This window comes from Natator depressus, chromosome 18 (assembly GCF_965152275.1).
Source record: "Natator depressus isolate rNatDep1 chromosome 18, rNatDep2.hap1, whole genome shotgun sequence".
Classification (NCBI taxonomy): Eukaryota; Metazoa; Chordata; order Testudines; family Cheloniidae; genus Natator; species Natator depressus.
Genome location: NC_134251.1, coordinates 21,974,204 through 21,997,990, shown reverse-complemented (window position 1 = coordinate 21,997,990; position 23,787 = coordinate 21,974,204). Strand labels below are relative to the sequence as shown.

The 23,787-nt window shown below is 54.4% G+C and overlaps 1 protein-coding gene across 2 annotated transcripts in view; it reads right to left on the bottom strand.

The window, feature by feature from the left end:
- ESPN (espin) overlaps positions 1-23,787 on the bottom strand; it is an 82,651-nt gene that overhangs the window by 58,067 nt on the left and 797 nt on the right. For both annotated transcript variants that reach the window (XM_074975308.1, XM_074975307.1), the window contains exon 2: positions 17,626-17,819. In XM_074975308.1, coding sequence (XP_074831409.1) covers positions 17,626-17,819 — 194 coding nt within the window. The remainder of the gene's footprint in view (positions 1-17,625; positions 17,820-23,787) is intronic.

Genomic DNA, 23,787 nt, shown 5'->3' with positions numbered 1-23,787 from the left:
TGCACAATCATTAGAAGCAAAGAGCTTTGGGCCAAATCTATCGCCGATGTAAATCCCTGGGATTCAGTGGAGTTGCACCGAGCATGACTCAGCCCGCGGTGCCAGGTGCTTCCCTGCCCAGGCCTTGTCTCAAGTCCGGGAACTCAGAGCAAGTCGCTGTAGGACAGAGAACTCCAGCCTGCTTCCCTGTCTCAACAGGGGGGTGGGCAAATGGGCTGTGGCTGCACCCCCTGCCCGGGGGCTGCTGGGATTGTAAAAGCTCCACACAAGCGATCAGGCGAAGCCCATCCTGCCAGGGAGGGGGCCTGGCACTGCTACTGAGCAGGCTGTCAAGCCACAGTGCGGCTGGTAGAGACACAACACAAAGCGGAGAAAAACTGGCCAATATATGGGGGAGGGAAGGGAGGGGCAGGAGGCGACGGCTTGGGGGAGCCAGGGAATAGGAATTTGGTGATTTCCGCTTCAGCCCTAGTTGTCACCACTGAGCCGCTGCTTGTTGGTGGGGGTCTATTTTAGGGCCTTGGGTGTTACACCAGGGACGAGACGAGAATGTGATGTCGGGGCATGGTCTCCTGTAGGCCGTGGCAGGTGGGAAGGGAACTGGGCCCCGGAGGTGGCACTGAATGTAGTGGGGGATGAAGAGAGAGAAGCAGCCGGTCGCTGGGTCACTGCCATGCGCTCTGCATGGGGTGTGAGGGAACAGGTCAGGACGGATGCCAGGCTGAGAGCAGCTCCAGAGAGGACCACGGCCTGCTCAGGATAAACCCGCGGCAGGCAGCGGGCAGCAGCATCACGAGCTTCACCCATAGCCGCCCTCCTGATCAGCCAGGGCCCCTGCACAGGGGTGCCTCCTGCTTGTGCATGTATCCAGGGCACTCTGCCAACCGCAGCCCCCCTGCCCAGCAGGGATGGTGTTTTCGCGGGTGTGGAGACCTGCTCAATGGGATCTGCACCCACCACCCAGACTCATTTCCTAGCCGGCTGGTGCTGGATTTCATGCAGCGACTGGTGCTAGCTCCAACCAGCCCAAGTGCCACGCACGCTAGGAACACACCTGGGGGGCTGCCAATTAGAAACCAGCACTTGGAGCCAGTGTCTCTACAGAGCCCCCAGAATACGCTGGCTCTGGGGCTTGCCACAGGGAGCTGGGTTATTAAGCCCTCAATAAAAACCTGTTGAATATTTTAAGAAGGAAGAGCAATAAATACTCTGCTCTGTTATCCAAAAGATCCCAGGCACCTTAATAATTGATCCCTGTAACTCTGAGAAGGGCTGAGGCTGCATGTGCTCTCCACGCAGCCTGGCCAGGTCCCCTGGCCACCCGCCGGCTCTGCACTTTCTCTCTCGGTTGGTCTCAAGGCTTCTGTCCCGCCGTTATCCCACTGCAGGAAGCGAACAGGCCGGCCCAGGGCACTGGATAGCCAGTGTCGGGTTAGGGCTCTGAGGCAGGAGCTGACCCCTGCTGTCTATGGCAGCACAGCCCCCAGCGCAATGGGGCCCACCCTGGTGCAGGCCTCCAGGCTCTCCCGCAGTGTCCTGAGAGAGGGGTGTCAAAGCTGCCTCGGGCAGGAGCTGCCCCAAGTGGGTGCCTGGCCAGTCCCTGGGCGCAAAACATACCAGCACCCCTGGGGCTGGGGCTCTCACACCCTGAGTGTAAGCACCTCGGGAGGTCACCCCACCTTGCAGGTCCCCCCGCAGCCTGGTGTGCCCATGGCTCCCTTGGGAGACTGGTTCACAGCCACGTCCCCTCTCTGCCTCGCTTGCTCCCTTCTCTCCCAGCCCCTGGTGTCCGTGGCAGCTTCGCCTGGGGTTTGGGGTGAGATCAGCTCTTGGGACAGGCTCTGCGCCCAGCCAGCCTAGTGTCACTGCATGGCTCTGGCTGGACCTGGCCCACGGGGGTCACTGCTCCCCCGCCCCCGGCAGCACGTGAAGGATGACAGCACTGCCCCCCTCTCTCCGCAGCAAACACAAAGCACAGCGGGGAAGAGGGGGGCTCAGAGGAACTCGATGCTTCTCTGGGCCCCATCCCCACACCCCCAAGCTGAGGGGTGCGGGCATGAAGGGTGGCTGGCAGGGGTTCCATCACATACAGGGTTTACAGTTTGGTTCAATGTCTCTCAGCCCCCCACTACACACCTTGTTCCGGGGCCCTGGGGCTCACGCTCTGCGGGGAGCTGCCGCTGGCTCTCAGCGGGGCTCCCCGCCCTCAGGGCTTGTCTGCACTGCACAGTGAACCTGGGTCACAATGTGAGCGTCGCCCCTGCCTCGGGTCCTGCCCACACCCAAACCCCTTCTCTCGAGTGCCACGGGGCTGGTCAGGGTACAGGCCCAGCTCGTCCACGGCCACCACCGGGCTGGTGCCTCTCGCACGGCCAGTGCTCCGGGGCCCACGGCTCCGTGCGTCCAGCAAGGAGAGACAGCGTCTCCCTCAGTTCAGTGCCGGGCTCAGCTGGTGGCAGTGCCAAGAGCCCTGGGATGTGCCACCCGGCGCGAGCGCAGTGCCCGCGTGGACACGGCAGCTCCAGTTTCATAGGGTGGCTGCAGTCCTTGGCTCGGGGGCCCCAAGCTCTGCAGTGCAGACAGACTCTGCCATGGCGGAGAGCTGAGCACTGCTTCCCACAGCTACGCCACCCAGTGCCCACTGCCCCACGCCCACTGCCGCCCCTGCATGCGTATCACAGCCCTGCCACCCGCACACACTGCCACCCTGTGCCCACTGCCCCACGCCCACCCCGCCCCTGCATGCCAACAGCTCCTGCCACCCCCACACACTGCCACCCCGTGCCCACTGCCCCACACCCACCGCCGCCCCTGCATGCGTACCACAGCCCTGCCACCCCGCACACACTGCCACCCTGTGCCCACTGCCCCACGCCCACCCCCACCTCTGCATGCCAACAGCTCCTGCCACCCCCACACACTGCCACCCCGTGCCCACTGCCCCACGCCCACCGCCGCCCCTGCATGCCAACAGCTCCTGCCACCCCCACACACTGCCACCCCGTGCCCACTGCCCCACACCCACCGCCGCCTCTGCATGCGTACCACAGCCCTGCCACCCCCCACACACTGCCACCCCGTGCCCACTGCCCCACGCCCACCGCCGCCCCTGCATGTGTACCACAGCCCTGCCACCCCCCACACACTGCCACCCCGTGCCCACCGCCCCACGCCCACCGCCGCCCCTGCATGCCAACAGCTCCTGCCACCCCCCACACACTGCCATCCCGTGCCCACCGCCCCACGCCCACCACCGCCCCTGCATGCCAAAAGCTCCTGCCATCCCCACACACTGCCACCTCGTGCCCACTGCCCCATGCCCACCGCCGCCCCTGCATGCCAACAGCTCCTGCCACCCCCACACACTGCCACTCCGTGCCCACTGCCCCACACCCACCGCCGCCCCTGCATGCGTACCACAGCCCTGCCACCCCCCACACACTGCCACCCCATGCCCACCGCCCCACGCCCACCACCGCCCCTGCAGGGGTACCACAGCCCTGCCACCCCACACACACACACTGCCACCCCGTGCCCACTGCCCCACGCCCACCGCCGCCCCTGCATGTGTACCACAGCCCTGCCACCCCCACACACTGCCACCCCGTGCCCACCGCCCCACGCCCACTGCCGCCCCTGCATGCCAACAGCTCCTGCCACCCCCACACACTGCCACCCCGTGCCCACTGCCCCATGCCCACCGCCGCCCTTGCATGCGTACCACAGCCCTGCCACCCCGTGCCCACCACCACGCCTGTCGCAGGCTTCCTGGCCAGTGCTTCCAGAGCAGCATATGGATGTGCAGGCAAAGGGCCCACATGTGGGTAGCACTTAAGTGCTCTTCTGTTTTTTAACATTTTAAATCTGTTAATTAACTCACGGCTAATGGCACTTGACCAGATTAGCTGCTAATCGTGTGAATGGGCACATTTTAAATCCATAATTGCCAGTTCCCAAGTAATCTAGAATGGCTTAATCTGTGCAGGTTCAGTTTTGCTTAATGCAGCCTATGATTTGGGCCTATCGGCAAATTGAATGTGTGAGTGAAGTGCTTTGCCATATGCCAGTGACCTCCGGATTGTCTCCGCACCAGCTGCTGGGTTTTGTAGCTCTCTCGTACCTTTGTCTGGTCTGCCCATGGGACACCCGGTCTGTTTAATACCCTGGCAGCACTGACGGTCTGTGCTAAGCCCACCGTCATCCAGAGCTGCACCCGGCGTGGTCACCTCTCGGGGGAGATGGGTGGGTCATGGTCACTGCGTTAAGTGAACCTGCACAGGGCCTGACTCTGACCGCCTGCTGGTTTTCCTCTGGTGCAATTCCTTTGACTTCAGCCTGGTTACTCCTGATTTACACAGGTGGCAGTGACAGCAGAATCTGGCCCTGGAGCGCTAATATCACATTTGCTGGGCTGGTTCTGAGCGTGCTCAGGTTTGCCATTTCCCGTGGGCAGAATGTGAGCAATCCAGGCGCAAGAGCCAGAAGGGCATGAGGAACGAACCGGCAGCTCTGTTCAGTGGAGATGCTGGGAAGGGTTCGGGTGAATGCGGCCTCTGCAAAGGGCACCTGGGAAAGGGCACACGGTGCAACACTGCTCAGGTGCAGAAACCTGGGCCATGAGCCTGGCTTTGGAAACAGACCTGTGCGCACATGGCTCGACTGCTCGGTTCCGACTGGCGGCGGGCGCTGCCCAGCGGGAGGCGGAAGGGGTCAAGCCGTTTTCTGAAGTACAAACCCTGCGCTCCACTTCACAGACTCCAGGCTAAAAAACAACTCCAGCAAAACATGGGGGGATGGGCTGGATTATGACCCAAGTTTTGGCAAATGGGGAAGGGCCTTTCTTCCGCTTCCCAGGCCCTGGGTGAAAGGTGCCCCCTGCACTGACTGCTGGGGAAACTGAAGGGCCCCGGAAGCAAAGTGTTGCCATTTTGAACAAGGTAAAATGTCCTTCTGAAACCCCGAAACGGCATTTGCTGCAAGTGGCAACTTTACGTCTGGGATGAAATGTGCCAATGACCCTGCGAGGAGCTGGCGCTGCCCAGGAATGCCTGGAACTCGCTGTCCCCATGGGTGAATGAACAGCGCTGAGTGCTGATCACACTCGGGCATTTCAGAGCACGCTCCACTGGGGGCTCCTGTTCTTTCAGCCCAGCAGGGGCCCTGCTGCCATTCAGATAAGCCATATCTCCTCATTGCACCACGGCCTCCGGAGCAGAAGGAGCCTGCTGCACAAGGTACAGCCCTGTGCCTGCTGCCAGGCTAACAGACTGCTGTAAATCCTTGTTTAGGGGACCTGCTCCGTTGTGCTGGGGGTTCGATAGCTAGAGTCGCTCTAAAGTGGCTATGGGCTGCAAGAAACACTGGGGCAAAACTGGGCAGGTGTTGCCCAACCCCCAGGCAGAGCGCAGCTTGCTCTGCACCAGCTCCAGGAGGCGACAGAGAGACAAGCAGCAGCCTCAGAGCCGGAACAGACACAGTAACGGGCAGCGTCATTATCAGCTGGGTAGCTGCAGCCTGCGGTTCGAGGCCCCCCCGCCCCCCTGGCCGCAGCTCAACGGGAGTGCTTGGGAGCAGCTGCCAGCGCAGTGGGGGTTTCCTGTCACCAAAAGAGGCAGCTCTCCGGGGAGTGGTCCCAGGCCTAGACATCACCCCACTCCCACTGGAGCAGGTCTGAAGTGGTGCAAGTTTGTCCTGTCCCTCTGCGTGGGCGCGAATTTCACCCTAGTAGGGATCTCGTAAGGGCAGCTCCAGCTCTTTCCGCCCACAAGGGGCGAAGCACGTGTCCAGGAGCAAAGGGAATGCAGTGGGCATCGTTCTCTCCCTGTTTTCATGCTAGGCTGCCTCCGCCAACCCAGCGTGGCAGGCTGAGACGTGCCATGTGCTCAGCGCCGGGGGCTGCCCCACCGCCTCCGGCCTGCACTGAGACAACCTCTGAGGCCACGATCCCCGGACAGGCCCAGGCTCATGGCCAGGGCCTGCAAGAAGCCTGGAAGGGCTGGATTCCTGCTGCTCCCCAGGACAAGAGGGCAGCCTCTCTCCTGTGCTCCAGAGAGCTTGTCCCTGAACTTTCCCTTCCTTCGCTCAGGCCACGAACCCTTGTCCTACCATCACCCAGGCTGCTGATAATCCCTCCCTGCCTCAGGCTGCTCCCCTGATTCTCCTGTATCTGAGCCGCTCAGCAGGGGGGTCTGCAGCCCCTAAAGGGGAGCAAAGACCAAGGGAGGTGCTACATAGCCAGGAGGCAGGGGAAGCATCCCAGCTGAGGAGAGGCAGGGAGCAGAGTTAAAGGAGGGGAGGGGCAGAGGATTGCACCGGATTCTCCTACAAATAATCAGGGCTTATCCTCTGCCAGGGTAGTGGGCCGTGTCCCCTTCCCCGCCCACTCCCAGACCACAGGGGCACATGGGCGAAGGAGAGCCAGCCCTGGCCCTCCATCCATCTGGGTTAGCTTACTACAGGTTCGCTCTGCTGGTTACCATAGTGATCACAGCAAACAATGCGGGATGGAAACCAGCCACTTGTTCCCAGGGATCGCCACTAGCCAAGCTGATTAAGAATTAACGGGACAAAGCCTGCAGCTTGAGCCTGTGGCAGGGAGCGGGTTTAAAGTGTGCAGATTAGGGGCAGGCTTAGGAGGCCCGAACCGAGAGTGCTCCATCCAACGTCCTGAGACTTAACGGAACTAACCTGGTAGCGGCCGGAGTGCAGCAGCCTATTAATAACTTAAATTACTGTTGCTAATAATACTAGTTAAATTCATTTAATCGTTAAAGTTTAATGCATTCTTCAGGCTGGCCCCAGCTTGGGGACAGCATGTGGGCGGGAGCTGGCTAATGTCTCCAAAAGCAAACCTAGGTTTCTTTACGTCTCACTGTTTGCTGCAATAAGCAGCCCTAGAATACAGTCTCCCCAGGGCAGAAATAATTCAGCAGAGAGGGCGGGATTGGCCTGGTCCTGCTCTGAGCGTCACAGTCTGGGGCAGAGGCAGCTGGAAGCTACAGTTCATTTCGGGGTTCAATGTGTCAGATTGGTACTTAGCAGCAGGCGCCCGTAGTGAAGGATCCCTTAGAAATACCAGGGGCAGACCGCTCATTGGCACCCGTGCCAGCAGGTGAGGCCAGAGAGGCCAGCAGGTCCACCTTGTACCCAGGAACTCTGGCACCTGAGCTCAGACGTATGCCAAATTCTGGAAACGAGCCGTTGCTCGGAGGGCCAGGGAGTGCTTGTTGGGAATGCTTCCCCTTGTGCCAGGAGGTAGAGGGAAAGGTAGCACCAGCATCCCAGCAATGGAGTCTCTCCTGGTAGCTCAGTCTGTAGAAGCCCACGGGACTGGCTTTCTGGGAGCAAAGAGCATGAAACCAGCATTTCTGGGCTGGCCCAGCAGCCTGCTGGCTCATGCCCATCCCCCCGAGCATCTCACTCAACCCGGGCGAATGAGATCTGAAAAGCCAGACCCACCACCACCAGCTATTGTCCTGTGGCTTGTCTGGTGCAACAGACACTCAGAGGGGCGGGGAGTCCCACACACTCATGCTAGCAATTGGCACACCGTAAAGAGTCATTCAGAAGAACGTCCCAGAGCCTGGGTGCTTCTCTGAACTATCAGCTGCTCTCCTGTCGACTTAATGAATCCACCTCCAACAAGCAGAGGTAGCTGTGTTGGTGGGAGAAGCTCTGTCCACACAAGCACTTGTGTCGGTGTAACTTACATCACTCGGGGGTGATTTATTCACCCCCCTGAGCCACATACATTCTGCCGACATACGCTGTAGGGTAGCCTCAGGGGCACCCAGCACGTGGGGTTGCATACCCGACCATCTCGGCTAATAGCCATTGGAGGACCTATCCTCCATGGACTTCTCTAGCTCATTTTTGAACCAAGTTATACTTTTGTGTATACTTCCACAACATTCCCTGGCCAGAGGCTGACTGTGCATTGTGAAGGAGCACTCCCTGATGTTTATTTTAAACCTGCTGCCTATTAATCTCAGTGGGTGACCCCTGTGTTATGTGAAGGGGTAACTAACACTTCCCCATTCACTTTCGCCACAGCAGTCGTGATTTTACAGCCCTCTGTCATCTCCTCCCCCAGTCGTCTCTTTTCCAAGCTGAACAGTTCCAGTCCTATTAATCTCTCCTCCTGCTGAAGCTGTTCCAGACCCTCAGTCATCTGTGGGCCCTTCTCTGTGCTTTTCCCAATTTTAATATATCTTGTCTGAGATGGGGTGACCAGCCCTGGGCGCAGTATCCAAGGTGTGGGCGTGCCGTGGGTTAGGATATTTACTGTCGTCTTATCTGCCCTCTTCCTGATGGTTCCTAGCGTTCTGTTAGCGTAGTTAGGTTGCCCAGCACTTTCCAAGTGCCTGTTTGCAGTTGCTTATGACTTTGTCACGCTATAACCATTTGGGCTGAAATTTTCCAGACCAGGCATCTGCCTCAAGCTCTTTCTTTGGGGTAAATTTCAGCAAAACCAGTTCAGCCATGTCCATGCTCTGCCTTGAGTGCAGGGGACTGGACTAGATGACCTCTCGAGGTCCCTGCCAGTCCTGCACTTCTATGAAAAACGAAATAAAGGAAAAATATGGTTTGTTTGGTCAAGGTTAAAAATTTTTTTACAGCTGTTTTGTTGAGGAGCTTCACTTTCCAGAGCAGGCCCTTGAAAAGCAGCAGGGCAGGGGGTGAGCATGGGCTATTATTCTGTGTTCAGGAAGGCTCCTGTCCCTGTAAAAATCCACCAAATTTGGCCAGGTTCTGAGCTCGGAAAATCAGTTCACAAAAGTTCAGGCAGCATGGCGGAGAAGGAGGAAGTAATCTGATGTGAATGCAGAAGGTGGGGGCAGGGGTAAAGCCAGGTGGTGGGTAACAGGAACAAACTGGAGGGGGCAGGGTGTGTCTGAGTGTGTGTGTGTGTGGGGGGGGAATGAGGGGGCAAAAGGGTCTGTAGCCACTAGAGAACACTCCTGTCCAGAACATGGAATGGAATCCAGGATTCCTGAGGCCCAACATTCCCCTGTTGCCTGGCAAATGGTGCGGCTCATTGCCCTCTCGTGACTGGTCCACAGAGAAGATAAAAACCTTCTACTACTACCAGTTACTGATTTCCTCAGGTGCAAAAAGGAGCCTTAATTCTGGCATTTCCTAGCTTCTGAGTGCTTGACTTTGCAGCCTTTACTGGTCTTTCAGCACAGCTTTTGTCTGCAATACAGACACAAACACACTGTCGTTCCTCCCCATTTGAACTGTAACGCTGCATCCTGCCCGTTAGCTGGTGTTGCAGCTCCCAGAGGTAGAATTTCAAGGCTTGTAATGGAGCCTCCCATCGGGCAGTTGGCAGGAAGTACTGTGAGCACAGGAGTAAATAATTGATGGGATTTCTTAACTAAAGGCGGCAGGTGCTCACAGCAAAAGTAACTGCAGGAGAAGCATAAAATTAAATGTAAAAGGGCTGTGACCAAGAAATGCTTAATTAAGAGCCTACTTAGCAAAACTCCGGGACCCTTCTTCTGTTGAGTGAGTTGGGGGGTGGCTGTGAAGTCTTTTCCCATTGATAACTGGGGTTTTGCCATATCACCTGCATGGATTTTGCTGGGAGTCTTACTACATGGACAGTCAATGATTCCACTGCCGAGCTTCCCATTTGTAGTTTGTGAGTTTGGCCTGGAACAACCTCCCTGCCCCCGTGGAGCCCCTGACTCTTTCCAGCTCATCTGCGTTGCCTTGCCCCGTCCCTAACTAGGGTACCACGCGTGCAGCCTCCTAGCTTGCGCCCTCGTCTGTCTGGGCTCAGGCGTTTCGCCTAGAAGCTGCACAACGAGCTCTGCCCTGCCACAGCCAGAGCTGCCACCAGCCTGAGACGCTGTAATCCACTTAGGTTACTTGTATTTACCTGTATGGGTTAATCTGCTGGGAAGGGTCTGATTCCTGTGCTGGAGACAGTATGTAAACGTAAAGGGCACGGGGTGCATTTGTGCAAGTCATGCTTGTTCTGATGCTCCCACAATAGCATGGGCATAGTCAGGACACTCGATACGTTTGCATGCTGACCCCATTTCCGGCCCCCAGGGGAGCTGACTATAGCTGGAATTCGGAGAATATTCAGGTCAACGCATTAGCAGCAGCTGCTGCTGCGCTGCTCTCAGATCAGTGGATTGCAGGATGAACCTGATCCGCAGGCCGCTAGTCCAGGGCAGCCAAGGAAAGGTGCACACAGATTTTGCATAAGACTTTGCAGTCGGTGGCTGCACCAGGAGAGGGTCCTGTTAAAGTTTTTGCCTGAACACACATTGGTCCCAAAGCAGTGATGGCATCTGAGAGCAATTGCCATGGTTACTACAATAATTGGTTAAGATTTTAAATTAAGGATATAAAATATACACAAAGGAAAGGCTGCTGCTTATGGGAAAGCAATCAGGGTAAATTCCCTCTTGATCTTAACTTCAAGCTCTCCAGCTGTAATAGCCAATTCGTGGGGTGGAAACATTAAAACCACATTTTGTTTTTCATTTAAAAGAGAAAAATATTTTGACCCTTTCCTTTGTTTGTACAAACAGAGTCATGATGTATATAATAGACAGCAAAACGTGCAAAACTACCCCAGACGCTCCAGCGACTCTGCCTTGTCAAGGAACGTGCGCTGGTGACTGTCTAACCAACCTTCTGACGTGTCTTTGTGTTCCTTTTGCTCCATAACAATCACACCCAGTGCAGAGATGAGATTCTGCAGACACCATCCGTCGGCAGAGCAAAGACCAAGTGGTGTGTCCCCAGGGCCAGAGTGGTGTGTCCTCTGGCCCATCACCTAGTTCACTTCCCAACCTCAGTGAATACTTTAGTGACTCAGTGGCTTGGCTCCATAACTGTGTACGAGACTTTACACTGACTCCACGTGCGGGAGGACAATGCACAGGGGGGTTCTAGAGCAGCCTCCTCACCAGTCATCTGTCATCAACTAACGGGTCAGCTTCAAGCCAGCAAAGGCTTTGCTCTCACTAGAGCTCGGTTCTTCCAGCCTGCGTATGTAAAAAGCGGCCGTAGCGAGCCCATGCTGTCAAACCCCTCGTGAGGCTTGTGCAATGTGGCTCTGCCAGCGCTTCCAAATGGAAACACTCGAGGGGCCTTAGCACGGCTCTGAGCTGGAGCTCTTGATTTTTATTCTTCCGCAGCAGGGGTACGCAGCATGTAGCCAATGAGTCACATGCAGCTAAACCCGAGGGAGTCCAGCATGCTCCTGTCACATTGGCAGGCAGGCTCGGGGCTGCGCAAAGTTTCTATAGTCAGGCTTGCTGTAGCAATCTGCTGGGGAGAAGAGACCCAACCAGGCTCCGGCAGGGATGGGGTTAAAGCATCTCTTCAAAAGCCAGTGCATTCTGCTAGCTAGCAGGGTCGGGGGCAGCAGGGAGCTTTCCAGGAGGGCCAGAGCCTGGGAGCAGTGGGACGGGGCGCTCTGGGGCTTGGCTGATAGGAGGCACAGATTAGACCTGGCTGCAGGAAGCCCTGTTGGGTGGAGGTTTGGCATTTAAAGGGCATGGGCTACTTTTACATTTGCTATCTTGGCTTTCCATAGAGCCTGGCTATTTAAACTCCCCCTAGCCAGTCAGAATCCTCTCCTGGCCTAGCTATTGCTGTGATCACCTCACACCCCCAGACCCAAGGTTTCAAGCACTCTGAGCCCCCCCACGCCAGCTGCTGCACCCACAAGGATCCTGCCTGCCTGAGCACTAACGGAGGTGGACACACAGCTCTCAAAAGCTTCTGCAGAGGCAAGCGAGGCTGAGTGAGGACGTCCCTTTGAGAGAGCAGCTGCAAAATCCGCCAGTGGTAAATATTTCTTACATAGCACTTGAAGAATTCCCTCCGTTCCTGTGAAAGCAGGAAAAGTGGAGCAAGCCAGGCTTCCTGCTGCCCTTACAGCCGTTCTCACAGGGCCAGCTGGAGTGACACCCAAATGATGTTCAGATTCATCTCCTCCCTGTGAAATGGGGAGCATTTCTAGCCTCAATTCTCACATTCAGCCTGAATAACCGATAACTCTGGGGCTATCCTCAGACACCTACCTCTGCTCTCAGAAGCCAAAGCCCTGCCATGCTTCTCTCTCCTACCCACGAATATCCCCTTCTCCCCCACTGCTTTTGGGGTAGACCCAGAACAGACAATCCTGGATGTGGGGGGTTGGATTTGTTATTTTCCATGCTTCTGCCTGTGGCAGAAACTCCCGTCCTTCCGCCAGCCACGCGAGGAACAGAGGGCTGGCTAGGCCAGGCCAGATCTGGGATCCAGCCTACAGCACACACCTAGGCCTCATTCTTCCGAAGCAGCCAGCCCGCAGTGACACAACCACCCCAGGAATTGTGTTTTCCACATTGAGGCCTTTTATTCTAAGGCCCATTTCTCTAGGGCGGGGGAGCACTGAACAGGTGAGACAGCCAGCCCCCAAACAGAGGGCAATGCTGCTACCCAGTGCCAGCAGGCTCACTCCTCCCTACCCTTTCCACCTCCCACCCACTACCCGAGGGGCTGACTCTCCTGATTCGACTGGGGCCTCGCAGAGGGCTGGGGGCAGGAGCCTTTTGCCCACAACCCCACCCAAAATCCATCAGGTTTCAAAATATTTCACAACACAACCCCCTTCCCCTGAAAATTCCCCACTTCGAACTCTCCCGGGAGGGGTTTTAATGAACCAGCAGAGGAGGAGGGTTTCCCCTGCAAACACTCCTGCAGGAGGCATATTCCTCCTGCTCTGCTGGCAACTGCCTGCCTGCCCCATGAAGGGTGTTCTTTCACCTCCACAGGCCTGGCCAGCTCTCCTGGCTCGAGTTCACATCCCATCAGTCTCCACTGGTCCCTTCAGCAGCTCTCTCCATCCCCAGGGAAATGCAGGCGCAGGGCAGTTCTGGGTTCCATGGGCTTTGGAACACCGGAGAGACGTCTGGCGGCCTGTCCGTTAGGGAGGGACGATGGGGCTGGGGTGTCGGTCCTGCTTGGCAGCCTTCCAGCACACTGCTTTCATCAGCTATGGGGCGTCATCTGAAGGGGTAGAGATGCTGAGCCCAGGGCCCCTCTGCCTGCCCTGTCTGGGCATTGCACTGCCCATCAGCTGGGAAACATCTGCTGACAAACGTGGCAGCCCCTGTCCAGCGTGGCACAAAGGTCATCCTGACCCCTCCCCAACACACACGGAGACCCACGGGTGGAAGGTGGGTGGGGATACAGGGGCAGAGTTAAGGCTGGTGCTGAGTACCATAGAAATGCCTATCAATAAACAGAGACAGTCTCTGTCTATCTGTATTTCCATTGCAGCCATCGCACAAGCAATGGACAGTTCTGTCTGCTACCAGCGCTAAGGAAGGGTTGGGTTTTGTGTCCCTGGGCATCCCAGGGTATCCTGCTCCTGCCACACAGCTGTCCTGGCCCTCACCGTGATCAATGCAGCTAGCGATAGCTGACACGCCTACCCCACCTCCTGCAGGAAGCCTGTCCCGTAGGTGCTCTCAGACCTCCAGTCAGTGCTAGGGTCGTCAGCACACGGTTCCCAGCCAACCCCATGAGTTAACACACCGCTTCTCTTTGGACAGTGATTGTGCATCAGTTGAAAGCCATCCTGAGCCAAGATTTGCAGACTGGCTTTGGCCAAGGCCTTGAATGCATTTGTATGTTGCTGTGGGAAAACTGGGTAGATTTAACCAGCTTTGACAACCCTCTCCAACGGATCTGGAGTGCACATTGCCGGCCGACGAAAGGCCCCAGACTTGTGCAATGCTCTTGGACACACAAAAGCACATCTGGCTCATGTGGCTGTCCTCCTCTGCCCGTCTTATGCCCTGCCCACCATATAAATACTTTTCATCATGGTGCTAGGTTATCAGAGTTGTTGGCGCCTTATTTATGACCCAGAATCATCGCTTGCTGCCTTATGGTCCCTGCGCCCACTTGGTGGGGTGGGGCGGGGCGGGGGGATTGGTGTTTTTGCCAGGAGTTACACTGGAAGGGACTTACTTTGTTCTCCCACATTCTGCTGCTACATGAGTGGGAGCTGTTCGGGGGGGGGCGGGGTTTACTGACACTCGCTAAAGACCCAGAGGTGGCTGCATTTTGGATGTTGTCATTACTGAGAATTTGATTCTGTTCCGCTTTGTCAGAAGTGTGTTTGCATTTGTTAAGAATCTTCCTGGGAAAAGTCCCCGAGTAAGTGACCGTTAATTACCATGCGCGTTCCCCAAAGAGCTGCAGGGTATTTATAACCGTGTCCTCCAGCCCATCACGGAAAATAAGATTAGAAGTTGTGTAATCTGCAGTGCACAGATCCATGATGTTTGGGTGACCTGCTTTTCTCACCCCTGATCATTTTATATTTGCTCTTTGTTGACCTTCTAGCATTTGGGCTCCACATCCAGCAGGCTATGGGAGAACTTGTATAGGGTCCCAGTCACGAGCTGGGACCCCCATTCCCAGCTGCAAAGAGAATGCAGCTATTTTGGGGACAGATGTCTAAGTGTTTTAATCACCAGGTGGGAGCATTAAACCCGGAGAGAGGCTCATGGCCAGAGAACAGAGATTATCAGCACAGGTGAAATTCCCCCCTCTGTGGAGGGCCAGTCCTAGGTCTGGACACCACTATAGGATTTATGTGGAATTTACGGCTTCCCTACACTTTCTGAGGTCTCTACATAAGGATGGGTTTCACACACACACACACAGCATACATGGGCATAGCTCCCTGGAAGTCACCAGAGCCACACTCATGTCAAAAAGAAAAGGAGGACTTGTGGCACCTTAGAGACTAACCAATTTATTTGAGCATAAGCTTTCGTGAGCTACAGCTCACTTCATCGGATGCATCCGATGAAGTGAGCTGTAGCTCATGAAAGCTTATGCTCAAATAAATTGGTTAGTCTCTAAGGTGCCACAAGTCCTCCTTTTCTTTTTGCGAATACAGACTAACACGGCTGTTACTCTGAAACCTGACTCATGTCAACAGTGAGCTTGTCCCAAATTTCTGACAACATCACGGGGTTTGAGTGCGAGCCTGGATCTGGGCAAGTTCTAAGCACCAGAAAGCAGGAGTTAGAATGGAAGGGCCATGCTAGGCCGTAACCAGCAGCGCTGGCTATCACTGGCCCAGGAACGGGTTTGTTTTCAGAGCACCCTGGAATTCTGAGGTTACTCTGTAATAACCAATGAAAAGTACCCCAGTACTCCCGGACTTTACCAAGCACACAATGTGTCACCTGAAAACACACAGGGGCCTTGACGTCCGCAGCCCTCTCTCACAAGCCTACATTCCTTAAACAAGGCGGAAGCTTGTCTTTCCACACATTGGAACAGCCTTTTTAATCCTGCAGGGCAGCCTAATCCATTTACATAACTATAGCCTGGACAAAGGCGACTGTGTTATCGCCCAGTTCCAAAAGCGCAGGGAACAAATCCTCCTCAGCCCCACCTGCAACAGGGAGCAATATTTCCATCAAAAGTGAAAATCCAGCCTCTTGCCCTTTGTTGCTGGGATAATAAAGAACGGACGTTTGACTTCCCACTGTGATAAAGCTGTCATGTTGTTAGCAAGCCCAGGTTTTACAAATGAGAACAATTCTTTTAGCAGCCAAAGCAGGCTCTGTGCCGACTGTTTGTTGAATGGCCTTGTGTCCAAGCCAGATGAGCCTCACTAGGGCCAGATGCTGCAAAGGCTTAGGCAGGTGAGTAACTTTATTCAGCTGAGAGCTCTCAAGTCCTGTGAATAGAGTCGCTCACCTGCACCAGTGTTGGCAGGATGGGGCCCTAGGGCAGAAGACACAGGGCACATACAGTTCAGCAAGCACTTTACACAGTATCCTGCCACTTGTGGAAGAAAGGACTAAAGAGACTCAAAAGGATTGTAATGTAATTGACCAGTGCACGACACACCATGGGCCAGATTCTCCAGCACCTGTAGGAAGGATTCTTCCCTGGTGGTGTTTTACACACCGTTTGCACCGGTGTAAGTGGCTACAGCCAGGTCCCACGGGGTGGAGAATCCGCACGTATGGATTTAGCAATCCAGGCATTGCAGGGTTCTCATTACTCACACTACACTCGAAAAACTCATACGACTTGGAATCTGAAGTTAACGTTGAAATTTGCTACTATGTTCTTGTTAGTATTTATTCTCAGCAATGCACACCATGTTTTCAAACAGTCTTGGCACCGAGGAATTCACAATCTAAGGAAAATTAGATTTGATTCGAGAATTAGATCCTAAGGAATCTTTCCTTGGGTAAGAAAGCCCTTTGTTTGGTTTACAAAAATAAAACTAGCTGTAACCATGCATCAGATGAAAATTGTACGAATGTATAAAAAGGGGAATCTTAATATGAACGTGCAAATTTGCCATAAGATCAGGCACATTAATTTTCACTACAGGATGGGAGGGCAAAGTTACAGAAATGTTAGCAGTGCTGTAATTACAGCTTTAGCAGTAAGAAAAGGAGTACTTGTGGCACCTTAGAGACTAACCAATTTATTTGAGCATAAGCTTTCGTGAGCTACAGCTCACTTCATCGGATGCATACTGTGGAAAGTGTAGAAGATCTTATTATATACACATAAAGCATGAAAAAATACCTCCTCCCACCCCACTCTCCTGCTGGTAATAGCTTATCCAAAGTGACCACTCTCCTTACAATGTGTATGATAATCAAGGTGGGCCATTTCCAACACAAATCCAGGTTTTCTCACCCCCCCCCCACACACACAAACTCACTCTCCTGCTGGTAATAGCTTATCCAAAGTGACCACTCTCCTTACATTGTGTATGATAATCAAGGTGGGCCATTTCCAGCACAAATCCAGGGTTTAACAAGAACGTCGGGGGCGGGGGGGGGGGGGATAGGAAAAAACAAGGGGAAATAGGCTACCTTGCATAATGACTAAGCCACTCCCAGTCTCTATTCAAGCCTAAGTTAATTGTATCCAATTTGCAAATGAATTCCAGTTCAGCAGTTTCTCGCTGGAGTCTGGATTTGAAGTTTTTTTATTGTAAAATAGCGACTTTCATGTCTGTAATCGCGTGACCAGAGAGATTGAAGTGTTCTCCGACTGGTTTATGAATGTTATAATTCTTGACATCTGATTTGTGTCCATTTACTCTTTTACGTAGAGACTGTCCAGTTTGACCAATGTACATGGCAGAGGGGCATTGCTGGCACATGATGGCATAGATCACATTGGTGGATGTGCAAGTGAACGAGCCTCTGATAGTGTGGCTGATGTTATTAGGCCCTGTGATGGTGTCCCCTGATTAGATATGTGGGCACAGTTGGCAACGGGCTTTGTTGCAAGGATAGGTTCTTGGGTTAGTGGTTCTGTTGTGTGGTGTGTGGTTGCTGGTGAGTATTTGCTTCAGGTTGGGGGGCTGTCTGTAGGCAAGGACTGGCCTGTCTCCCAAGATTTGTGAGAGTGTTGGGTCATCCTTCAGGATAGGTTGTAGAGTGGACTCCATAAACCCAAGACTTGGGTTACCTCTATTGTGCACAAGCTGAAGAACAACTAAACGCTATAATTGCTCTAGATACTCTGACAAGGCCAACGCACATGCAAAACCAACCACCTGAACTCCCTGCAAATCCATCCCCTACAAATAAAATTCTCTCTTACTTTGGACAGTGCCCTAAGAGAAGTCGCAATGAAGGGAAATCTCCTTTGGCTGCAGCATAGTGAACAGGTAACGCTCCTGTGTCCGTGGCTATCATCGGGTCACTGCCTCCAAATCGCAGGAGCCAGTCTATTACTTCGTGGTGACCAAAGCGGGCTGCGAGATGCAGGATGGTGGCACCGGAATTGTCTGCGTCCTGCAGAAACGAAACAAGACAGTTCCTATTACGATCCGCTCCTCGCGATGCTTCAATGAGTAGGCGGCGAGGTTTTCTGGACTGCCCACTCAGATGCACACAACCGTGGCAGATCCTCCGACCCTGGTTAGCAGCAGTGCTTTATCAATGCCTGCAAATGTGGGAAACTGCAGCGCCATCCTGCACTGAGCGTCTCGCACGAATGGTCAGTGGCCTCTGTGAGACGCGTTCAGGGGGTGAGCAGGGTTCCTGGTGTCCACATTACCCCCCCCGCACACACACACACACCTGGTATTAAATAAATAAATAGCATCCTTCTTGGGAGACTCAGCTGAGAGGCCAAGGGCTAGAGGAGGCATGGAGTGTGACAGCCGCTCCAGGCCAGAGGGCAGGCACAACGGCAGGGTGGGGTGGGGAAGGCTGCACCAGTTCTGGGGACAAAGAGAGGCCTTCAGGAGCACCAGGCTCACAGATGCAGAAGGCAAGAACAGCTGCAGGAGAGACCCCACCTGTGAAATGGGAACCGATGGGCGTGGGGAGAGGGAGCAGCACAAAGCTATTAAAGTAACACAAACCAAAGCAGCCAGTATCCAAAGGAACGTGGTTGCCACTGTGCCAGTCTTGGGGGCACAGAGATACAACGTGCAGGCTAGAAGCAAACACTGGATATTGTGAGACCCTCTGAACTCCCACCTCTCATCCCTTTGTGCTGCTCCAGACAGAACGCCTTGTGACTGCACTCCTGACATTCCCCGACCCAGAGGAACCCCACAGAGCTGGCGCAGTGCCCTTAGCCACCAGCATACAGGGCTGGGTGCGAGGGCTGTGGTCCAGTGAGCCCAGCACCAGAGCATCACCATGGGCTGCTCTAAGCCATGCAGGGACAAACCACAAAGCAGCTTCTGAAGGGCCTGAGGATACGAGACCTTCGCTCTCCCTTCCCAGCTTCACCAGGCCGGAATATTCGGCCCACTGGGTCTATCTGCATGCGTCAGAGCTACTCATAGTGAATTAGAACTGGAATCAGGGCATCAGAGCACAGTACAGCACTAGGTCTGGGACCTTAGCCATCTCCTGGGAAACTTCAAAAAAGAAATGAGCCAAACAGGTGGGGAGCCTTGAACCTGTGCCAAACGCTAGGCCTGCTCGGTCGCGAAGGAGGTGCACTTCTGCGAACAAGGCCTTGGTTGGACAAAGTCAGCGTTGAAAGTTCCATGACTACTAACATTGCTGAGCCCAATTACACTGGCTTTGCCCCAGCATCTGAGCCTGTTAATTCTTCCAGCTTCTCATCTGGTGACTTTTCACATAGTGCAATAACCCAAGGGCTTTTGGGGAGACTTACAAAACTCCGACAACAAGCTAGGACCTTACAAGAAATGCTGTTGGGGCATCTAGAACCCCAAAGTCGGAAGAAGGTGAGGAATGGGACTAATCTACTCAAGAGGAGAGATGTTGCTGCTGTAAGACGTGCATAGTGACTTACCCACAACTTAGGCAATAAAGAACCTTTTTCATATTCACATGCTCAGATTGCCTGGCCCTGGCCCTACAGCTCTGCCCTGCACAAGTTACCACAGCCCCTGCCCTTTCCTCAGCCCTCATGTATTGATCTCAGGAAACTGACTCTCATCAAAATCCCAGAGCAGGAAGGATTAAACAAGTTCTCTCTGCTGTGTTTAATCACATCTCTTGCAGTGTTGCCAACTCAAGTGATTTTATTGCAAGACTCATGATATTGGGTGTTTGACTTAAAGACCCAGCTCCTGGAGTCAGGTGATTATACGAGGATCTGAGCTTTCATTAACAAAAAGGCCGTTTCCAGCCCACGTGGCCAGGCAATCTGAGCATGTGAATATGAAAAAGCTTCTTCAATGCCTCAGTTGTGGGTAAGTCACTATGCATGAGTGGTTTCTGGCCTTTATGGTACACACAGGCCCCATGTTCAAGAAGACAAAGAACAATAATCCAACATATATTATTCTTTTAATATCTCATGATTTTAAAGCTGGCCTCATGAGCTTTGGGGCCTGACTCATGATTCTTGAATGTAGGGAGCTGGCAAAACTGCACTTAGCCATTCATGCTGAGACATGAGCTGGGTCGGTTTCCATGTACTGTAGTACCTCCACGTGAAAATGAAGGGGCTATTTAAAAATAGCAACATATAGATCTTTGGAGATGACAGCACCTCTGAGTTACACGGGAATGTATGTGCAACCCACTGACACTCAAGACCCACTACCCAGTAATTTGTTACATTTAAACTGAGAGCACATTTGGGAGTGTATGTTCAGCCATCCCCTTAACTGATACTTCTGCCCGTGAATGGATAATTTGCTGATTGTTCTTCCTGGGCACTGACCTGCCTGTTAATGGGAACAGCATTCCACCACTCCATTGGTCCTGCCCCAGGGAAAGCTGGCATGGTACTGCATGGCCACAGCAGGAGAGTAATGCTGCGTTGGCTGCTTTGGCATGCAGTCCCTTGGTTACGGCACAGCCCCACTGCGGTCACCAGCGCTCATGACAATGTAGAACAGCAAGTGGAATTCGTCCAAGATGGCTCCTAATTGTGCTGAGCCTGTCCTTCCAGCTCGATCATCTCTCCCCCCCTCCTCAGATGGCTTTTTAAATCACAGGAACATCACATGTTTTCACCTCTCAACCCACATCATGCAAGCAGCTTATCCCTCAAGTGTCTGCACTGATTGCATCCTGATGTGAAAGAACCACTCAGACAGAATGCAGCGTGCTACCCAAAGGCATGAACCATTTACATTTCAGCCTGCCTGCCTCCAAAACCGTGCCATGCCGTGCAGAAGGAACCTGGGGTGCTTGTCGTTAGTTTCAGTGGGTTCAGCAATTTCTGGGCCACAGAGAAATACTGGGTCCAGCCTTGTGGCCAGCTTTTAATCTGATCACTGAACTTTGACTGCCTGACTGACAAGAACAGTAACAAACAGAGCTTAAGCTGAGTAACCCAGCCCCAGCAATCACACACCGGATGCTCTGGGGATACTGAACTCCTAGAGGAAATAGTAACTTTATTTGGTTTTATCCTTGCATATACTAGGGCCAAACCCTGCGGTCTGGACTCCAGTAAACACCTGCTGAAGTCAATAACATTCATATGCAAGAGCCACTGTATGTAAATACAATACGAGCTGCGTAAATACTAGATTCAGCCCCTGTGCTACTGAATTGCCGAGTACATTCCTCCTGATCACCTCTGGGTCTAGGGCGAGGTTTCTGAAGGTCATTAGACTGCAGGGAATTTCAAGTGTTGTGCAATTTCGATGAGGTGCCTGGTGCCTCTGAATGGGGCACCGGGCACCGGAGGAGACAGTGTCTGCGATGCTCCAGCAGACTGGCTATTGGAGATGGCAGGACTTGTAACGCATCGTGTACGTTTGGAGGGGAGGAGTGGGCAGGGCAAGTCCTGCTGGATCCAGTCCTGAGTGATCTTCTCCACACAGTGCAGGAGAATGTAACTCCACACTCACATTCTCTCTTGCAGCTCCCTGCTATCACAGCCCGGGGCCTCTCCGGAGTAGAAACGGCCTAGTCTGGCAGACTGCGTCTGTGGTGGACACGTCCCTGCCGGAGACCAGCTTGGGACCAAAGTCACCTGAGTGGGACCTAGGCCCCACTTCAACCCATGCCACCAATTTCCAACGAGTGTTTTAGCTGGCTGTGCTAGCTAGTCCCTCACCCACCTCCAGCCCGTGACATCCACTGCCTCACCCACTGGGCCACCCATCCTGTCCTTGTCTCTCTTGCTGATGCACCCACTCTGCCACCCCCGCCCACCCCCACCCCCTCCGCCGCCCCTGCCCGCCTCCTTAGCCCAGAGGCAACTGTTAACCAGCTGGCAGAACCCATTATCCCTTGGCCCAGCCAGGCCCCACCGTGTCCGGGGCCCAGTCCAGGCTGACTGCCCCCGCGATGCATCTGATCCACACAGCCTGGGACACAGGGAAAGTTCCAAGCTGGCTCTGAATATCATGGCTGCACGGCAGAAACCAACCCTCTATGGGTCTGGCTTCCAAAGCGCCCAAGCTGCAAGCCCTGGGACACCCCCTCTCGAAGGTCTGATGGGTAACTCCTCCCCACTGCATTTTAAAAGGGTTTCCAATGGGGTGTGGCCCAGGCACGACACTGATCATCTGTCCCCTCTCCTCACACAGGCACAAAGGCTCAGGTTCTCCTGACACACCTGCACTATGGGAAGTGCCCTGAAAGTGGCAGTGCAGGTTAACCGGCTCCAAGCGTGGGTGGCTCCGGGCGGGACTGCTGATCACAACAGAGCTTGGTCCCATCCTGCGATCAATAAAAGTCCTGTGCTCACAGTTCAGCACAGCGAGCACAGGCCTGGGAGTCAGAGACTGGTGAGCTCCAATCGTGACTATGGCACTGGCTCCCGCTGTGGAGCAAGGCACAGCCCTTCCTCCTCGGCTCTGGCAAAGCGGAGCTGACACATCTGCAGCAGCTTCCCAGACCTAAGCAGAGAGGGAAATTGACCCCGTGGATGTGTCCATGCTGCAAAGCACCTGTCAGCCTGACCCTGCTCGATTCTTGTGAACATATGAGGCCCTGACTTTTCTTAGCACAACTGGCCACCGAAAATGGCTGCTTAGCATCAACCCTTGATGCCCTGAAGGCAGCTCGTTTCAGGCTGTGTCGTGGATTGTAAAATGGGCAGTTCACAGCTTGCACCATGCTGGCGGGCCAGTGGCATTAGTTCTGTTCTGTTTTAAGGAATTAACCCACACGATGTGAATGGTGAAGATTACAGTTTGGAATTGACGCGGTCGGTTAGTGACATGAGCTCCATAGCCACGTGCACTTTGCAAACTGCGGGTGAAACCCTGACCCTATTGACCTAGTGAAGCCAATGGCTAAGTCCTAGTGAGTCCAGCAGAGGCAGGATTTCACCCATATTTGCCATTGTGAGTCGTTAATATCACGTTCTCAGGGACCTGCAGCCCACGAGTTAGTGGCTGAAGAAATTTGATAATTTCAGCAAACAGATAAATCAGCAACTCTCACAATCTGTTCCTGGACAACGCACAGACAAGACAAGAGAGAGGTGAAATTTGCTGCATTCATGAGGGGAGGGTTTTTGTGGCGAGTGAGGAGTGACTGTTTGTAAAGCGCTGTGGAGATGATGAACAGTGCTTGGTAAATGTCACGTCTGGTTGGTAGGACCAGCCAGTGGGCCCACAGGGCAGGCTGCACCACCAGTGAGCACCAGGACTCCTGCTTGGAAGGCAGCAGGCAGGCGAGGAAGATAAGGCTGTGGGACACTGTGGGACTGCGGGGCTCTCAGCACCAGCTCCCTTCCCGCTCTGTGCTCCTCCTTCCCCTCCACCCTTTAGCTGCCGTGGCTAGTCCGAGTGCAAGCTCCTGGGCCCGGCCTGCCCTGCTGTCTCTGCCTGGGGCCAGGGCCTTGAGAAATACCAATGATGATGAGGTGTCACCCAGACATTGTCCATCCTTCTGTCTAGGTCTGGGCTGGAATCCAGCACCAAAGCGAAGGGCACCGTGTGGGGCCTGAGGAGCAGGACCATCCTCCCACCTTAGCAATGCGTGGGACTGGAGACATGGCACAGCCTGGCAGAGTCTAGCAGGGCTTCCAGCCACCATCCAAGTCCAGGGCCTCTCCTAGTGTACACGGCACCTTTGCAGCAGCTCCCTGACACCCTGGGAGGCAGGGGGAAGGAAGTGGAGGCCTGGAGAGGGGAAGTGACTGTGTGTGGGAGGCCCTGGCCCCAAACTCAGCCCACTGCTCTCCTACCCGTGGAGCGCTGTCAGCTTCCAGGCAAGGCCCCGCACAAGGGAGCTAACTGTGTTCCAGCGAGGCAGACACAACAGCAGGCCCCGGGGAAACAGCTACTTGATGCGGGGGGAGGCCAGCATGGGACCATCCTGCCAGAGGCCTCTTGCTTTTGTGGAAACCAGCTTC